The 14036-nt window shown below is 34.8% G+C and overlaps 1 protein-coding gene across 1 annotated transcript; it reads right to left on the minus strand.

Moving 5' to 3' along the window:
* Positions 1-480: 480 nt before the first annotated feature.
* LOC119632498 (protein lethal(3)malignant blood neoplasm 1) lies at positions 481-7766 on the minus strand. The gene is made up of 6 exons (XM_038025426.1): positions 7436-7766; positions 7256-7370; positions 3900-4037; positions 3568-3837; positions 1231-1365; positions 481-1154 (listed from the first exon to the last, which is right to left on the minus strand). The coding sequence occupies exons 1-6, from the start codon at positions 7466-7468 to the stop codon at positions 745-747; spliced, it is 1101 nt and encodes a 366-aa protein (XP_037881354.1). The 5' UTR covers positions 7469-7766; the 3' UTR covers positions 481-744.
* Between the last annotated feature and the right edge of the window lie 6270 nt (positions 7767-14036).

A 14036-nucleotide genomic window follows, 5' to 3' on the forward strand; every position in this document is an offset into this window, starting at 1 on the left:
ATTTTAAAATGATTTTATTTAGGATTTTTTACTTGTTTTATCTTAAACTGAAGGACTGTGATAGCGTTTGTACAGTTTATCTATATATAAATCATTGTAATTCTTAATAATTAAAGAAAAATAATAATAATAAAAATATGAATTCATCTAGATGTTAATAATTAATTAATTAATATATATGTATAATTAAAATTAAAATAAAACAAAGAGAAAACGAAACGAAAAAAAAAAAAATAAATAAATAAATAAATAAGAAAACCACTTAAAACTTATATTCGGGGAGGAATACGTGTTCGTCTTACGTGCGGAGAAGAGCAACTTTCGTTAGAGCAAATCCCAATTCACTCACTCACTATATATTGTATAATTAGAGATATGTATGTATGTGTGTCTAAATTGTTTAATATAATGTTTTTCACATAAATTAAAGAAAGAAAGAACAAACAAAAAAATGAATAATGATGATAACAAAATTGAAAACGAAGATTTTAATCTCAAAACGTGTAAATTAAAAAAAAAATTTTGATTATTAATGTAAAAAATTTCCAAAGCCCTCCTTTTCCCCCAATCATCCCACTCGTAGAAGATAAAAATTATAAACGAAAAATTGTCTAAATAAAAGATAAACAAAAAAAAAAAAAAAAAAACATTTGAAAAAATAAATAATTCGTTAATAAATTTTTTTTTTTTTTTAATATTTTTTTTTTTTATTATTAAATCCAATCAGTGAGCATCGATACTGGATTATACTGTTTTAAACCATATGAATTCGTAATCTTTAAGAGAATTCATTTTGGACTTTGCTTTTATAGTATTTGCATCCAATTTACGCCAACGTACGCGTGGCTGGAAGCCGTTTTCATCCGCTACGTATTCAATAGTGCGTTCAATATCGTCGTCACCGATGGCAAAATAATTGCCCACTTTATTGCCATTGCGCTTTCCCGTCTCCGTATGGCCATTATAATCCAGTATGTACGTGAAACGATATAAATCTCCGTCGCCCATCAGCATTTTGGCATTAGAAGGGAACGATGTAGCCTTTTTACCACCACTACCTATAGCATTTTTTCCATTCCCGCCGCCTCCTCCTCCTCCTCCTCCTTCTCCTCCTCGTCCGCCGCCAATATCGCCAATAGTTGGAGAACCTTTTCCTATTCAAATTCACATAAGCCATTACTCTGTAGAATATTGCAGAACAGTGAGAGAGAAGTTATGTACGTATGTTACCTTTTTGCGCAGTGTCTGTTGTTGTCTGAGCTTTACCGTTATTTCCCATAATAGCTGGCAGAACTTTTCCTATAATTATATCCATTAGAGGACCATTTCCAATTGCCGATGAAAGCGCCGGTTTTCCACTTGAACCTTGAGTTTTAAATCATTTATAAGATATTATGAAATTTCCATATACGTAAGATATATATGGGAAGGAGAACCGAAGAGGAATGAGTGATTCAAGAAAAAGAGCTATTTTCTGATTCAGTAAACAATAAGATACGCTATGTAAAACTATGCCTTACATAAAGTTCAGCGCAAAACCCCGATATCCTGCAAATGATAGTTGCGTGACATCGTGAACGAACCGATGTAAGTTTTCGAAGGACCAATTATATACGTCATATATAAAATATATCGTCTATCGTCTGCCTATCTTCCAACTTTGATAATCAGATATTATTTGAGTTGAATTCACGTACAAGTGAGAGCACACAAATCCGTGTACGGCAAAAAACCTTCAGGAAGCTTAACAAACGTGGCTCTAAAGAGGGCGGAGAGTGAAATTTATCGAAATTTTTCGACATTCTTGGTCTATTTTTGAAATAAACTTCTTTCGTGCGACAGTAAGATAGTAAGTATAATTGCTGGTTAGCGCCGGCTTCCTATTGCACTATGAGTTAAATATAAAAGTTGAGCGGAATTAATTAACAGCAAGGGATATTGAAAATGCATTTTTACGTTCGATTTATTATTTTAGTGTGGTATGAATAAGAAGCAGAAATATAGGACCAAACTCGATGCAGTTCCAAAAATTCGATTGTGAATATAAGGAAATTTATGTCGCTATTAGTACCGATCAATACAGATGGATTTTTTGAATCAATCCTAGGCAGTTGGCTACACTGTGAAAAAACCCACTTAATATTTTGATTCGGTTAAATATATACCTTTCATATGCAGCTTGATTGACACAAGGACTTTCACGCCAACGCTTATTATTGTCGGTTATCGTAAGGAATGCATTGGAGTTTTTTCGGAATTGAACTCGTGTGCATTGAATTCGTATGCGGCGTCATGTCTTGCCCTAAACTGAAATGTACATAAACAATGAGCGAAATAAACTTATTCTCTCCATCAATCGGAGAAATACTATTATGTGACCTATGCGCAAAGATTCTCCGACAAGAATTTCCTGTCAGCCAATGAATCAATAGTGAATCACTTTTATAGTAACATTCCTCCTCGTGTTCTCCCTTGCTTTTAATGAAACTAAATTACTTGCTATAATTTGTGAAGGGTTTGTGTTTTTGATTTCATTCGTGGATTCGTATTGTACTTTAAATGCGGTCGATGGTGATGGTGACGGTGTTTGTGTTTGTATATGCATAGCTGCGGGCAAAAGTGTAGTAACAGTAACATCGTGATTGCGAACCTGTGGTATATTTAATGTTGACGTTGTCTCTGTTTTGTGTGTAACCGGATTTATTTCATGTTTATTATAGGCCTCACTATGAGTGTAGATTTTTGCTGTTAATGTTGTTGGTGCTTGTGTCAGATGTAAATCTTGTTTTGTAATATTTTCATAGTGTTGATTGCCGTTAATTTCATATTTAAAATTCCTCATAAATTTTAGGGGTGTGTCAACCATTTCGTCTATCGAGTTTCTTTCAGTCGTGTATGCATTCAACATATATTCAGATGGCATCATTTCACTGGATGCTGAATTCAAATCACTAATCGTTTGGAATATATTCGATTGCTCGAACGTTTGCTCTGTGAAATTCGTTGCAATTGATGTATTATTATGTACTTTATTGTTGCGTTCGAATACATGAGGCGCCAGTGTTGTAATATGATGTCTTTCATTAAAATCAACTCTTGCTTGCGAGGATGTTGTAATAACGGGCTGCACAGGCTGTATAAAGCTATTGCCTAATGTTGTCGATGACGCATCTATGTTTGGCGGTAAAAGTGTTGATATATTTAGATTATCAGCAGTGGTTTCAATTAAGATCGTTTCCTTTTTCGTTGTTGGTGGTGGACTATTTTCAGATATTAATTTTGGAAAATTTTTATTAAAATTCTTTCCATGGAAATCCTTAGATTTTTCCAATTTTTCCGTTATCATTTCAAAAGCTACACTTGAAGCCTCATCTTCTTCTTGCCTTTGTTCGTTTGTCATCATGCGAATCATCATTTGTCGTTGTGGATTTGTTGTAAACGTATTTGACTTTTGTGTTTTTAGTGTTTCTTGTGTCAAGTGTGAATCGAAATTGTATTTAGTATTGTTACTGGTCTTACGGAACTCATTGATTTCTCCAGATAAATTGTGATTACTTGATATGTTACCTGTTTTTGAAATTGCACCGCCACCAGCACGACTGGGCGAAGCGCCAGCGCTATGAGGCGGTTGCAGTGGATTCTTGGATAATGATTTTGTTTGCGCTTGCGGAGCAGTTTGCGGTTTCACATCCAAACCCTTCGGTTTTCCATTACCATTCGGTACAAAGCAACCACCGCAAGCATCGAGGCCATGATTAAATTTCGGTAATTCTGGTTTCTTTGTTGTTGTTGTGGTAGTTGGTTTAGGCTTTGGCTGCACTATCATTTCAACGGTTTCTAACATTTTTTTTAACTTTCATATATTAATGTCTTTGAGTATAAGAGGATAAAAGTCTTACTTGGCGGCGACTCGTAAGGGTAACTTTTCATAGCCAATATACGAAATTTGCCTTCTTCATCGGTAGCGTAAACGGTCACATGGTAAATACCGTCAGCCGTGATAAAGCCAAACTCTCCCATCACAATACCACGTTCGTCTAAAAAAGTTTTTCAAGGAAATAAATTAATAGCCGTAAACAGATCATTAAATAAAGTTATTTCATCAACATTAATTATTTTACTTAATACACTTCATTCTTATTTAATTATCACTTTATACATCTATTTATATTTTATTATTAATAAAAATCAAATCAAATTAAATAAGGGACAAAGTAAGTAAATATATTATTAGTTGCTTGCATGTATTTTGATGATTTTTTCATTTGAAAACAGCATTTGTTGAGATAAAATTGACACAATGTACTTGTATCAGTCAAAGTGTTTTCCATCATTTTCTAATACAATTTCCCAACTTTCTGGCAATATGGCAATACGGTGTCAGAAAAACGATATTGGTTTGGCAGCCAACCAATCATCGAGCCATTTTCGCACTTTCCCAGCATTTCGAAGCCGCGTGCATCGATCTGAACAAATGGTAATCCGACGACGCTATATCTAATACCTATGCTGGGTTGCGACAGAGGTACACTTACGCAACTGCAGCAGCGTATCCTTGACAACTCTTGCAACGTGCGGCCGAGCGTTGTCATGCAAGGGGACGACTTTGCGTCTGCTAACCGCAATTGCTGGTCTTCTTTGTAATAATACCTCGTGCAATTTGTTGAATTGCCGTCGGTACTGCATATATGCAGTGACAGTTTCATTCGGTTTTAGCACTTCGTAATTCACTACACGTTGCCGATCCCACTATATGGACAGTAAACTTTTGTGGTCATGAATATCCCGATTCGGTGTCGATATGGGTGACTCTTCGAGACAAACCCATGACTTTTTGCGATTTTGGGATTTTCATCGCCAGTCACAATACGCCACAAGAAACTCGTCTTTTTTCGCGTGACAAGCAATGAAACCACGATATTGAAACGGTTCGAAATGGGATTTTCAATCAATTCCATGGTAGCCATTTTCCCTCCTTTCGTATCTTTTCCATCGGATGGAAACGTCTAGAAAGAATTGATTCGTCAACTACTAAGCCGCTTGAAAGTTTGAGCTGAGTTTTCGTCCAATAAGTTTCGCAGTTCATTGTCGTCGAACTTTTTTTGTCCGGCACCACACGCACTTTTAAACACTGAAAATCAAATTCGACAATTGGCATGCGATGGAGCGGCATCACCATAAACTTCTTAAAGTGTTTGATCGACTTCGGCCGCAAATTTCTTCAAATCAAACAACAAAAGTTATGAACGTCGAAGATAAAATTTTGAGCGTTCCATGAATAACTCAATAATACTAAATGGAAAGCCGTTATTTTATGTAGAGAAAAGGCAAAGTCGTCCAATATGACCGTTGTGTACATTGATAATTCGCATTATCAGATATCGCTGATCGAAATACATGGAAGCAACCATTAGCTTTTATTTTGTTATTTACAAAGCTAACAACGCTTGTGCAATGAAAAGTCAAAGGAAAATTTCTCGAACATAGCGAGTAACACTGGCAAGTTGAAGGGTATGGCTCATAACATCGCCAGATATTTCTTGAAAAGATTCAGAAGCATTCGATAAATCTTCAGATCATTTATACTCGTTTTTTTTAGTAGTTTCAGAGATGAAAGAACAGTAAACTCATATGATGCTATTAATATCCCACGGGAGGCTTCTAATTCAACCCCATGCTATAATAGGTGCTTACATCAGTTGAATTTGAGTTTTGCCTAAATTTGGTGCGCGAAATGGTTGATAATGCGAGGAAAAGGAAGTCCGTTATATAAACCATGGACATACGAATTATATAAGCAACTACACGTAAGGGTGAAGTGATTTCTTTGGTCGTTATGCAATTAAGACAACTTAAAGTGGCAAAGTAGGCATTTGCGCTTCCAATATATGGCTGGATGTGCTAATAAGCGTCCGGGATTAATTCGTGACTCCTTGCTCGAAGTTTTCTGCCTGAAAAATGGGACAGCTTGTGCTTCCGTGTGTTCCGAACAGATTCTAGTTTTTTACTCATGTATAAAAACACGTAGCTATAAACTCGTCAAGAATATCGTATGAATTTTTACTTGCTTTTAAAGCACAAATAATCAACTGTACGAAGAACATTTCGTTTCCTCCACATGATTAAGCGGGAAGTTAGTTTCCTGCCGCCTAAACATTCCTGGTACTTTTTTTGACAGAATATATATCATGGCACGCTACTACATTAAAATATAACTTTCGAACCTTGAAAAATCGTTGGATATACAGTATGAATAATGACATTTATACCTATACGAATATATATATATATATATATATATATATATATGTACACACATGCCTATATATTTTTGATTAATAACAAATACCTTCTGCTATTTTCATGTAAATCTTTTCTTTTGTTATTAATAACGACAACAATCAATGAATCGATTCCGATACGATAGTTAATTTATATGGAAATCGCTTAGCGATAAACAAGTGTTTAATTGTATTTATGTTTGGCTTTATTGTGTGCGCATTAAGTAAGTTTATAAAATGCTTTTATGTATTAATCTTCAGACTTTTCACAAAGATTTGCAGATAGACGCGACTCAATGAATAATTGATCAATAAAAACGGAGTTAATAGTTACGTGTAACAGTGCAACCATTGACATTAAACGATTATATTCGACAATATATCTTTACGCAATTGCCGATGACGACACTGCAGTTAAAGAGGGAAAAAAATGTTTATATAGAGAGGCGTTTTTTTTTTTTTTCTTTTTCTCAATTTTTTTTTTTTTTTTTTCGGTTTAACAAAAAACAAGTTTACTGACCTAATGTCTGAGAGAACGCTTGTGACCTGCATTGTGTTAATGGCCTTTGTGCCGAAGGCGGTCACTCTTTTAAGCTATAGTTATATGCTCGTATATATGAATGAGAAAAAAAAATGACATCAAGAAACTAAGCTAAGCGTCACAACTTTTGGTGATAATTACAACACAAGCAAACATTCACTTATGTAGCTGTCGAACAAGTGTTTATTTTAGGCATAGCAAGAAACTTTTGAATAGAAATTGAATGAATAATTTGACAGTGATGAGTACAACGCTCGAATGTGTGCGTAAGCTGCGAAATATCCGAATTCGAATTTTCTCATCATTTATTGTCAATTAGGCGTAAATGTTAAATATTTCGATATTGGGGTTTTTTCTTAAATTTCTGACATGAGTTTGAATACAGATTTTAGAAAATAAGGCATTACTTGGACGAATACGTTTAAATACTTGCCGCGTTTTTCATATCGATGTTGTTGCTGATCTATTGTAAATCCGAATTGATAAGGACGCACTGTACTGCTCTGGGCCTTGACGACTTCGCTCGTATAGCTTAGTACTGTAAAAACCTTTAAATAATATTTGGAGATTATCGCGATGCGTGGCCGTGATCTTCAGAGCTACATTCACTTACAATACTAAACCAATAATGGATGAATCGCCGCATTTTCCTTAGCACTTGTCTTTAATTTTTTTTTATTTCTTTTTTTTTTGTTTTCTGTCAAAAATCACAAAAAAAGGATAATTTGTATCGTTTATTGTGCGTTGCCTGCTGTGATGCGTCGATCCGCAAAGCTTGTCAGCACAAACTTTATCTGCGCTGTTACTTTCCTACAATTTTCTTTTGATAATTTTTAAAATTTTATAATTTAATTACAATTATAACTATTATTGATTAGTTTTTATGTTTTTTTGCCCGCGAGCTGGCTTCTACTTCTATGAAACACACCTAGCGACGTTCTCTACCGTATTGACTGGATTCATAATATTAGGTAAACATTATAAAACATTAGAATCATTTAAAAAAAAAAATAAAAAAAAACGAAAAAATGAAAAAAGCAGATGCTCTATGTGTACTAACAGCACTCATGTCTTTACAAAAACTCATGTACACAAATACATACGTGTGTATTTGTACACGGGTGCTCTAACATTCTACTATGCGCAGACCATTTATTTTGCTTTGCACAAAACTATGATCACATGCATAATCGCATCTCAAATGCAATGAATGGCACGAGTGTACTAATGTCTCCAAACGGTTCCTTGTAAAAAATAACAGTCGTCGCATCGAAACACACTACGACCGCATTAAACACTAGCGAAAAAAAGGTATAAAAAAAAAAATAAATAGATTTTCAAGAAATTAGAAAAAAAATTTTTTTTTTTTTTTGCGTTTTTTTTTTTATCTTTATTCATTATTTACTGCTTATGGCTTACAGTTTCTTCTCTTCGACGAAATTTGCATCTAAGCATACTATCGTACGACTATGATGCTAGTTTAACAGTAAATCTATTTAAAATAAAATTTACTTAAGAGAGTCAATCATATGAAAAGTATTTAAATTTTAAAGCTTGTAACGACACAAAAACTAAGTAAATAAATAAATGATTCAATACTTTGATCCCTTCTCCTTGGCAGAAAGTGCATAAACGCAACTGCATGTAACGTTATGTGTACAATTTGAAAGAATCCTCATCGAACAACTCCAGTAATCATCCTTTCCTGAACCTCGATTCATAAACGTCATGGAAAATTCGTTTTTTATGATAAACGAGCGCCAGACCCTTTACTTTATTTTTACCCAAGTTAGATAAGAGAACTAAGTACGAATATTATATTCCCCGGGTTAAATATCTTCTACTTTCAGCTTTCAGACAGTTGGTCGCAAAAATTGAACCTTGAATATCCCAAAATTTAGATATTTACATTGTCCATCCGTCCATATCCAGATGAACACATCTCGTGAATTATTCACATTGTATTCATATTATCCTTGCTAATGGGCCCAACGTTGTTTTGATGCAGAAAACAGTTGAAAGCAGTTATGCAAGTAGAATTCTATCGTTACGATTACACAATATTATCTGGAAGATTGTTTTTCATAACAACGTTCAACTCCGTTCGCATTGTTATCACCAAGAATGTTATGAATGGTGTTCTTAGCCAAGTCCTGAATTGAACCTGAAGCCGAAATCGGAAATGGAATAAGGTTTCGCCTTGCCGATTAAGTTTGCTTGTGACACGGCAATCTCTACCTATCGGAACCGTAACATATCTTGTACATAATTTGCTGCGATTCACTTTCGACGAAAGGTGCGATGACAATAAAGCTCGAACAGATAGAATCGCATTTTGTGTTTACTTTACTTTACCATTGTTGCGTCGCAGCGTTGGGCGTTCTAAATTTTATGTGACTAATTGTTGTTGTAAGTCCATGAAGGTTTGTATTTTGTGTTAACTAAAAAGTGAAAATGCCTCGAACCCGTGTAAATTTCTTAAATTCTTTTTTTCTATCTATGGTTACTTAACTCTGACATGTCGTAAATACGCATCCTGGAAGCTCTTATCCTAAAACAAAGAAAAAATGTAAAAGAACTAAATATTCATGCTCTGTGATCTGGAGGGGGCGCGACTGATTTTTTGTATTTTCAAAATAAAAGTTTCTTTCGCTTGTGGGCGTGTGGGCGCTGTAGGTGTATCCTTTGAAGGTTTTGTAGGCAGTATCTTCATTTTCACTAATGAGAGGACATTCAGCGCCTGGGCAGGCTTAGGTGCATTCCAAACTTGAAACTGGCCAAGAATTTATATACTTTATAGGGTTTTTGAAGCTGGTTTTTGCGGTATGGAAAAAAATCTACTTTTGATACACTATAACATTGGGTAGGCGTGGTCAATTTTTTCTATTGTTGTGCATATGGTACAGCATCGCTTACAGAATATGCGCTCAAATTTTTGTACATTTATACATGCTGTAGTTGGAGAGCAATGAGCAAAGAATCAATTTTTCATTCCTTTTGAAAGACAAGGGTGTTCTCAGTTTACGTAGTGCTGTGGCCATGTCTTTCGACCGATTTGGTCCATTTTCAATACCAACCTGCGTGCAAGAATTTCCAATGTATCTACGAAATTCTGTCGATAGCTTCACTTTCACGGCCACAAGAATCTTTATAACAGACATTACACAAACGGACAGACGGACAGATGAGCAGAGGGATATACTTAAATCGATTGAGTATTTGATGCTGATGCAGCATACATATACTATGTGAAGCTTCCTGCTGGTTGTTACAAATCCCAGCTCCGCCGGTCATGGGTATAAAAATATGTGCTATAAGACTTGTGTGACGCGATGAACAATTGACGAAGCTAATCGTTCGGAGAACGGAATCTCAATGGAAGATGAAAACGAACTCTTAAACCCCACTTAGACGAACTTTGGGAGTGAAGTTGGATCACATGGTTCAAAAACGTCACATTTTTTTCCTTAAAAAGATCGCAAACATCTTAGAAGTGCTTCTGCTTTATCGGAGTTACAGGCTGAGCCTTTAGCATTTCTTTTTAAAGTATGGAATCTAATACAGAAACTCGGGGCTTGAGAACGAATTGTCTTTTTACACTTGCGATAAAAAACATTTTTTTTTTTTTGTTTTCTTTGTTTTTCCTCTTCTTTGTAGAACAGTAGTGTTATTAGAACAAAACCGACTGAAGCGTATCGAAATTTCTATCTTTAAAAATTATATCATCCTTTATCCTTAATTTTGTTTTCCAAATGTGAAACTTTATTTGAATGCACACTATTACGTATTAAGAGCGCAGCTATGTATAAGAGAGTGTTATTTGAATGTTTCACTTGCCAAATCGATTAACTGCACTTTTTAATTCTTTTAAATATATTCAAAACAACTTTCTCTGATGATAAGCATTACGAACACTAAATGGCAACACTTCTTTGAAATTGGTTATTGCAGAAACCCATTTCGAGCTCTAATGTAAATCGTGTTAAAAATGAATTCATAGCAAAGTAATTAACATTCGTTTTCCATTGCTTTTAAATGCACAGCCTATGAATATGTAAACGAATAGTTTCATCAATTTTGGTTTTATGGAATTAATTCATTTGGTAAATGAATCATTCATCTTAAGAAATTTGACTGTAATAATAACGGAACTATGTTGATTGAAGGGCGAGTAGTGCGTGTGCAGCGCAACCACTTAAACAGCAGTAATCTTGAAACAAAGTAAGCTTTTATTAATTTTTACATCAAAAAAACATTCGAGAATAAGTGCTATGGGGTAACGGATAATGGGTGTGGCAACTCGGTGTTGAATTCGCCCTATGCGATTATCACCAATTTTAAATAAAGTGGAGTTTTAAGCATTGAATATATACCAAAAAAACTTTATTGACGGGCAGTCACTATGTTTTCTATTTGGCACTTGGCAAAGTGCTGCGAGCTTATTCATCGGTTGTGATCGGGAATTTTTTGAAACTGGGGGAAGTTTTTGATCGTTTTTTGAAACAAAATTAAAATCCAGGGGATAAGTTGACTTCCAATCTTTTATAATGAGAATTGTTCATGCTTAAGTTAAACTCGAAAAGAATTTGCAAAACTGTTCGGGATTCAAGAAGCAAGCATTCACGAGCGTTCCGATGGTTATGCGTATGCTTAAAAAGCAAAGAATTCGGATGTCGTACGAAATAAGATGAATCTGCAGCATGCCAATAATAGCCATATATTATAAAGCACTCGAAAGAACAATTGCAAGCATTGAACTGGGATATTCTACATTCACAAAAAATGTAATTTGTAATCAGTCAGAATACCGCTTTCTCTTTTTATATACTCCGCTTGGGAATCGGAGTAGATAAGAATCGCTTATATTGAGTGAATGGACGCGGATTCAGATTTCAAGTACGGCAAAATTTATTTTGGTGTGTGTTCAGCAACTAGGTTACGACCACTGTTTTTCTCTTTGCTCGCTTCTCTACGACCTCTTGACTGTTCAATATGCAAAAATATGTGTTGCCGACATGTAATAATTAACTTTACACTAAACTTTGGTAAGCTTAGATTAGAGCAATTTTCTCTTTTCTTCTTTTCTACTATAAAATCACATGAAATTATTTCACATCGCTCAATAAGTCTCCAATCTCCCCACATGATATCTACATGGCACCAACCTTCGGATGATAGGTGTCAAGATTTCATGACATTTCGAACATTAGCCTACCAGCTAGAGTTGCTTTACTGACACCACCTCTTCGGTCGCTTTAGAAAGCTTTCGCCAATTGCTGTCCACTTGACTGACGGCCGATTCAGAGAGTCTTTGCCTCATATCTCATGCAAAAATCATTTCCTTTTTTTTCGTCTGAACAGCGCCAAACAGCGTTCTTCGTCATCCACATGTTGTTGGCGACGGTGAACAAACACGGCACTCACTTCGAATAGAGCTTTCGCATGGAAAAGTGTCCATGCAAAACAGTAAATATACTCTGTCTGTATACTACTGTACTGTATACAATATCTTTAAAGTATCAGCTATGTCACTTAAATTCAGTTTACGGTCTTCCAAAACAACTGCCGAATTCGGTCGATCAGCGCGTGCAACACTTTTTGTGTCCACTGTGCGCAACTACGTCTAAAATTAGCAAACGCATTACAAATTTGTTCGTTCAACAGGCAAGAATCATTTTTTGAAAATCTCCCAAGCCAAAGCAGAAAGGGATTTTACACCCGACAGCAACATTCAACCAAACGGACGAATTTTGAAAATTACAAAATTGCAAAATCCCTAAACTAATGGTCGGAATGTCGTCAAGTTTTGACACATTTCGTGCAAAAACTGGTACTATTCAGAACTTATATGGCTCTGTTAAGAGCGGCGCCATAGACACGTGTGTTGGAAAGTGGACTTATCGAGTGATGCGTTAATTAGTTATAATATATAAGTAAATACTCTGCAACCACGACATGCTACAGCTCTACGATTTCGTCAATCGGACCAGCTTGACCATCTTATGAGATTAAATGCGAATTCTCGATCACATTTTCTTAGTAGACATATATCGTCTGTACATAGTCAATTTGATTAATTAATCAAATCAAATGAAAACCCCGCAAGGCATAGTCCATTCACAAGGAAGGAACTAGGAAATCCAAATCATGTTCAGGTAAGTGAAAACGTGAATTATTGAAATAATAATAAATGAAAAAAAAGTGTTGGGCGTTATTGTTCCGCCATTATTATCATATTGTAATTTACCGTTTTATTGATTTTTATATAGCACATGAAAGAAAAAAGCAAAATGATTAATTGATCAAATGTAGACAATTTTGTTATCATCATCTAACGATTAGCATCATCATGAATGTCATATCTGTCAAATGAAATTATTATACCGCTTTAGATATGATTGAGGAAAATTTTAAATGCGTACTCATGCATATAGTGCTGCTGCTGGTGGTGGTGGTGGTGGTGGTGGTGATCAATAGCTTTACACATCGATATTGAAATATTTGTTAAACAAACATCTTCACGCTATAGCAAAGAGCGCGCAGATGCACAGAAGCCGGATCCACGCAAACGCATTCATTATTCGTATTCGCTATACATATCGCACTATAGTATCATAGATTACATTTATCTACTCTTCATTACTGTTGCTGTAATTGTTGTTAATTAGCATGTTTTAGCATTTGTTTGCAAATTCATTTACTAAACGCGAAATAAAAAAATTTAACATAATTTTAGCAAAAAGGAAAAAAATTGACATTTCATTTAATAAGCCATTGGCGCTTATGGTTGTGTTTTTTCTCTTATCTTTTTTTTTTTTTTTATTTTTTTTTTTTTTTGTTTATTCCAAGTGTATGTTATGTGATGCAATATTTCAGAGAAAAAAGAATCGAACGAGAAGTGTTAATAAATTAACAGAAAATGCTAACCAGCTAATCTCTAATACGGTTGGACGCATATGTTCAGTTCAGTGCTGTTATAGATGACAGATTCACACAATTCTAATTTATTTATCTTTTCATGTCTTTCAATATATGTTCGATGCACACTCGCGTATATCTACATGCAATTGCTGGCGATGAAAAATAATAATAATTTAAAAAGCAAACGTGAAGATGCTGCTCAAAATGCGCATGTTTAATAGCTCACTAACCAATTGTCACCTAACCAGTGTTAGTTTTGTTTATTTATTTATTCATTTATTATTATTATTATT

This window comes from Glossina fuscipes, unplaced genomic scaffold (genome assembly GCF_014805625.2).
Source record: "Glossina fuscipes isolate IAEA_lab_2018 unplaced genomic scaffold, Yale_Gfus_2 1, whole genome shotgun sequence".
Classification (NCBI taxonomy): Eukaryota; Metazoa; Arthropoda; class Insecta; order Diptera; family Glossinidae; genus Glossina; species Glossina fuscipes.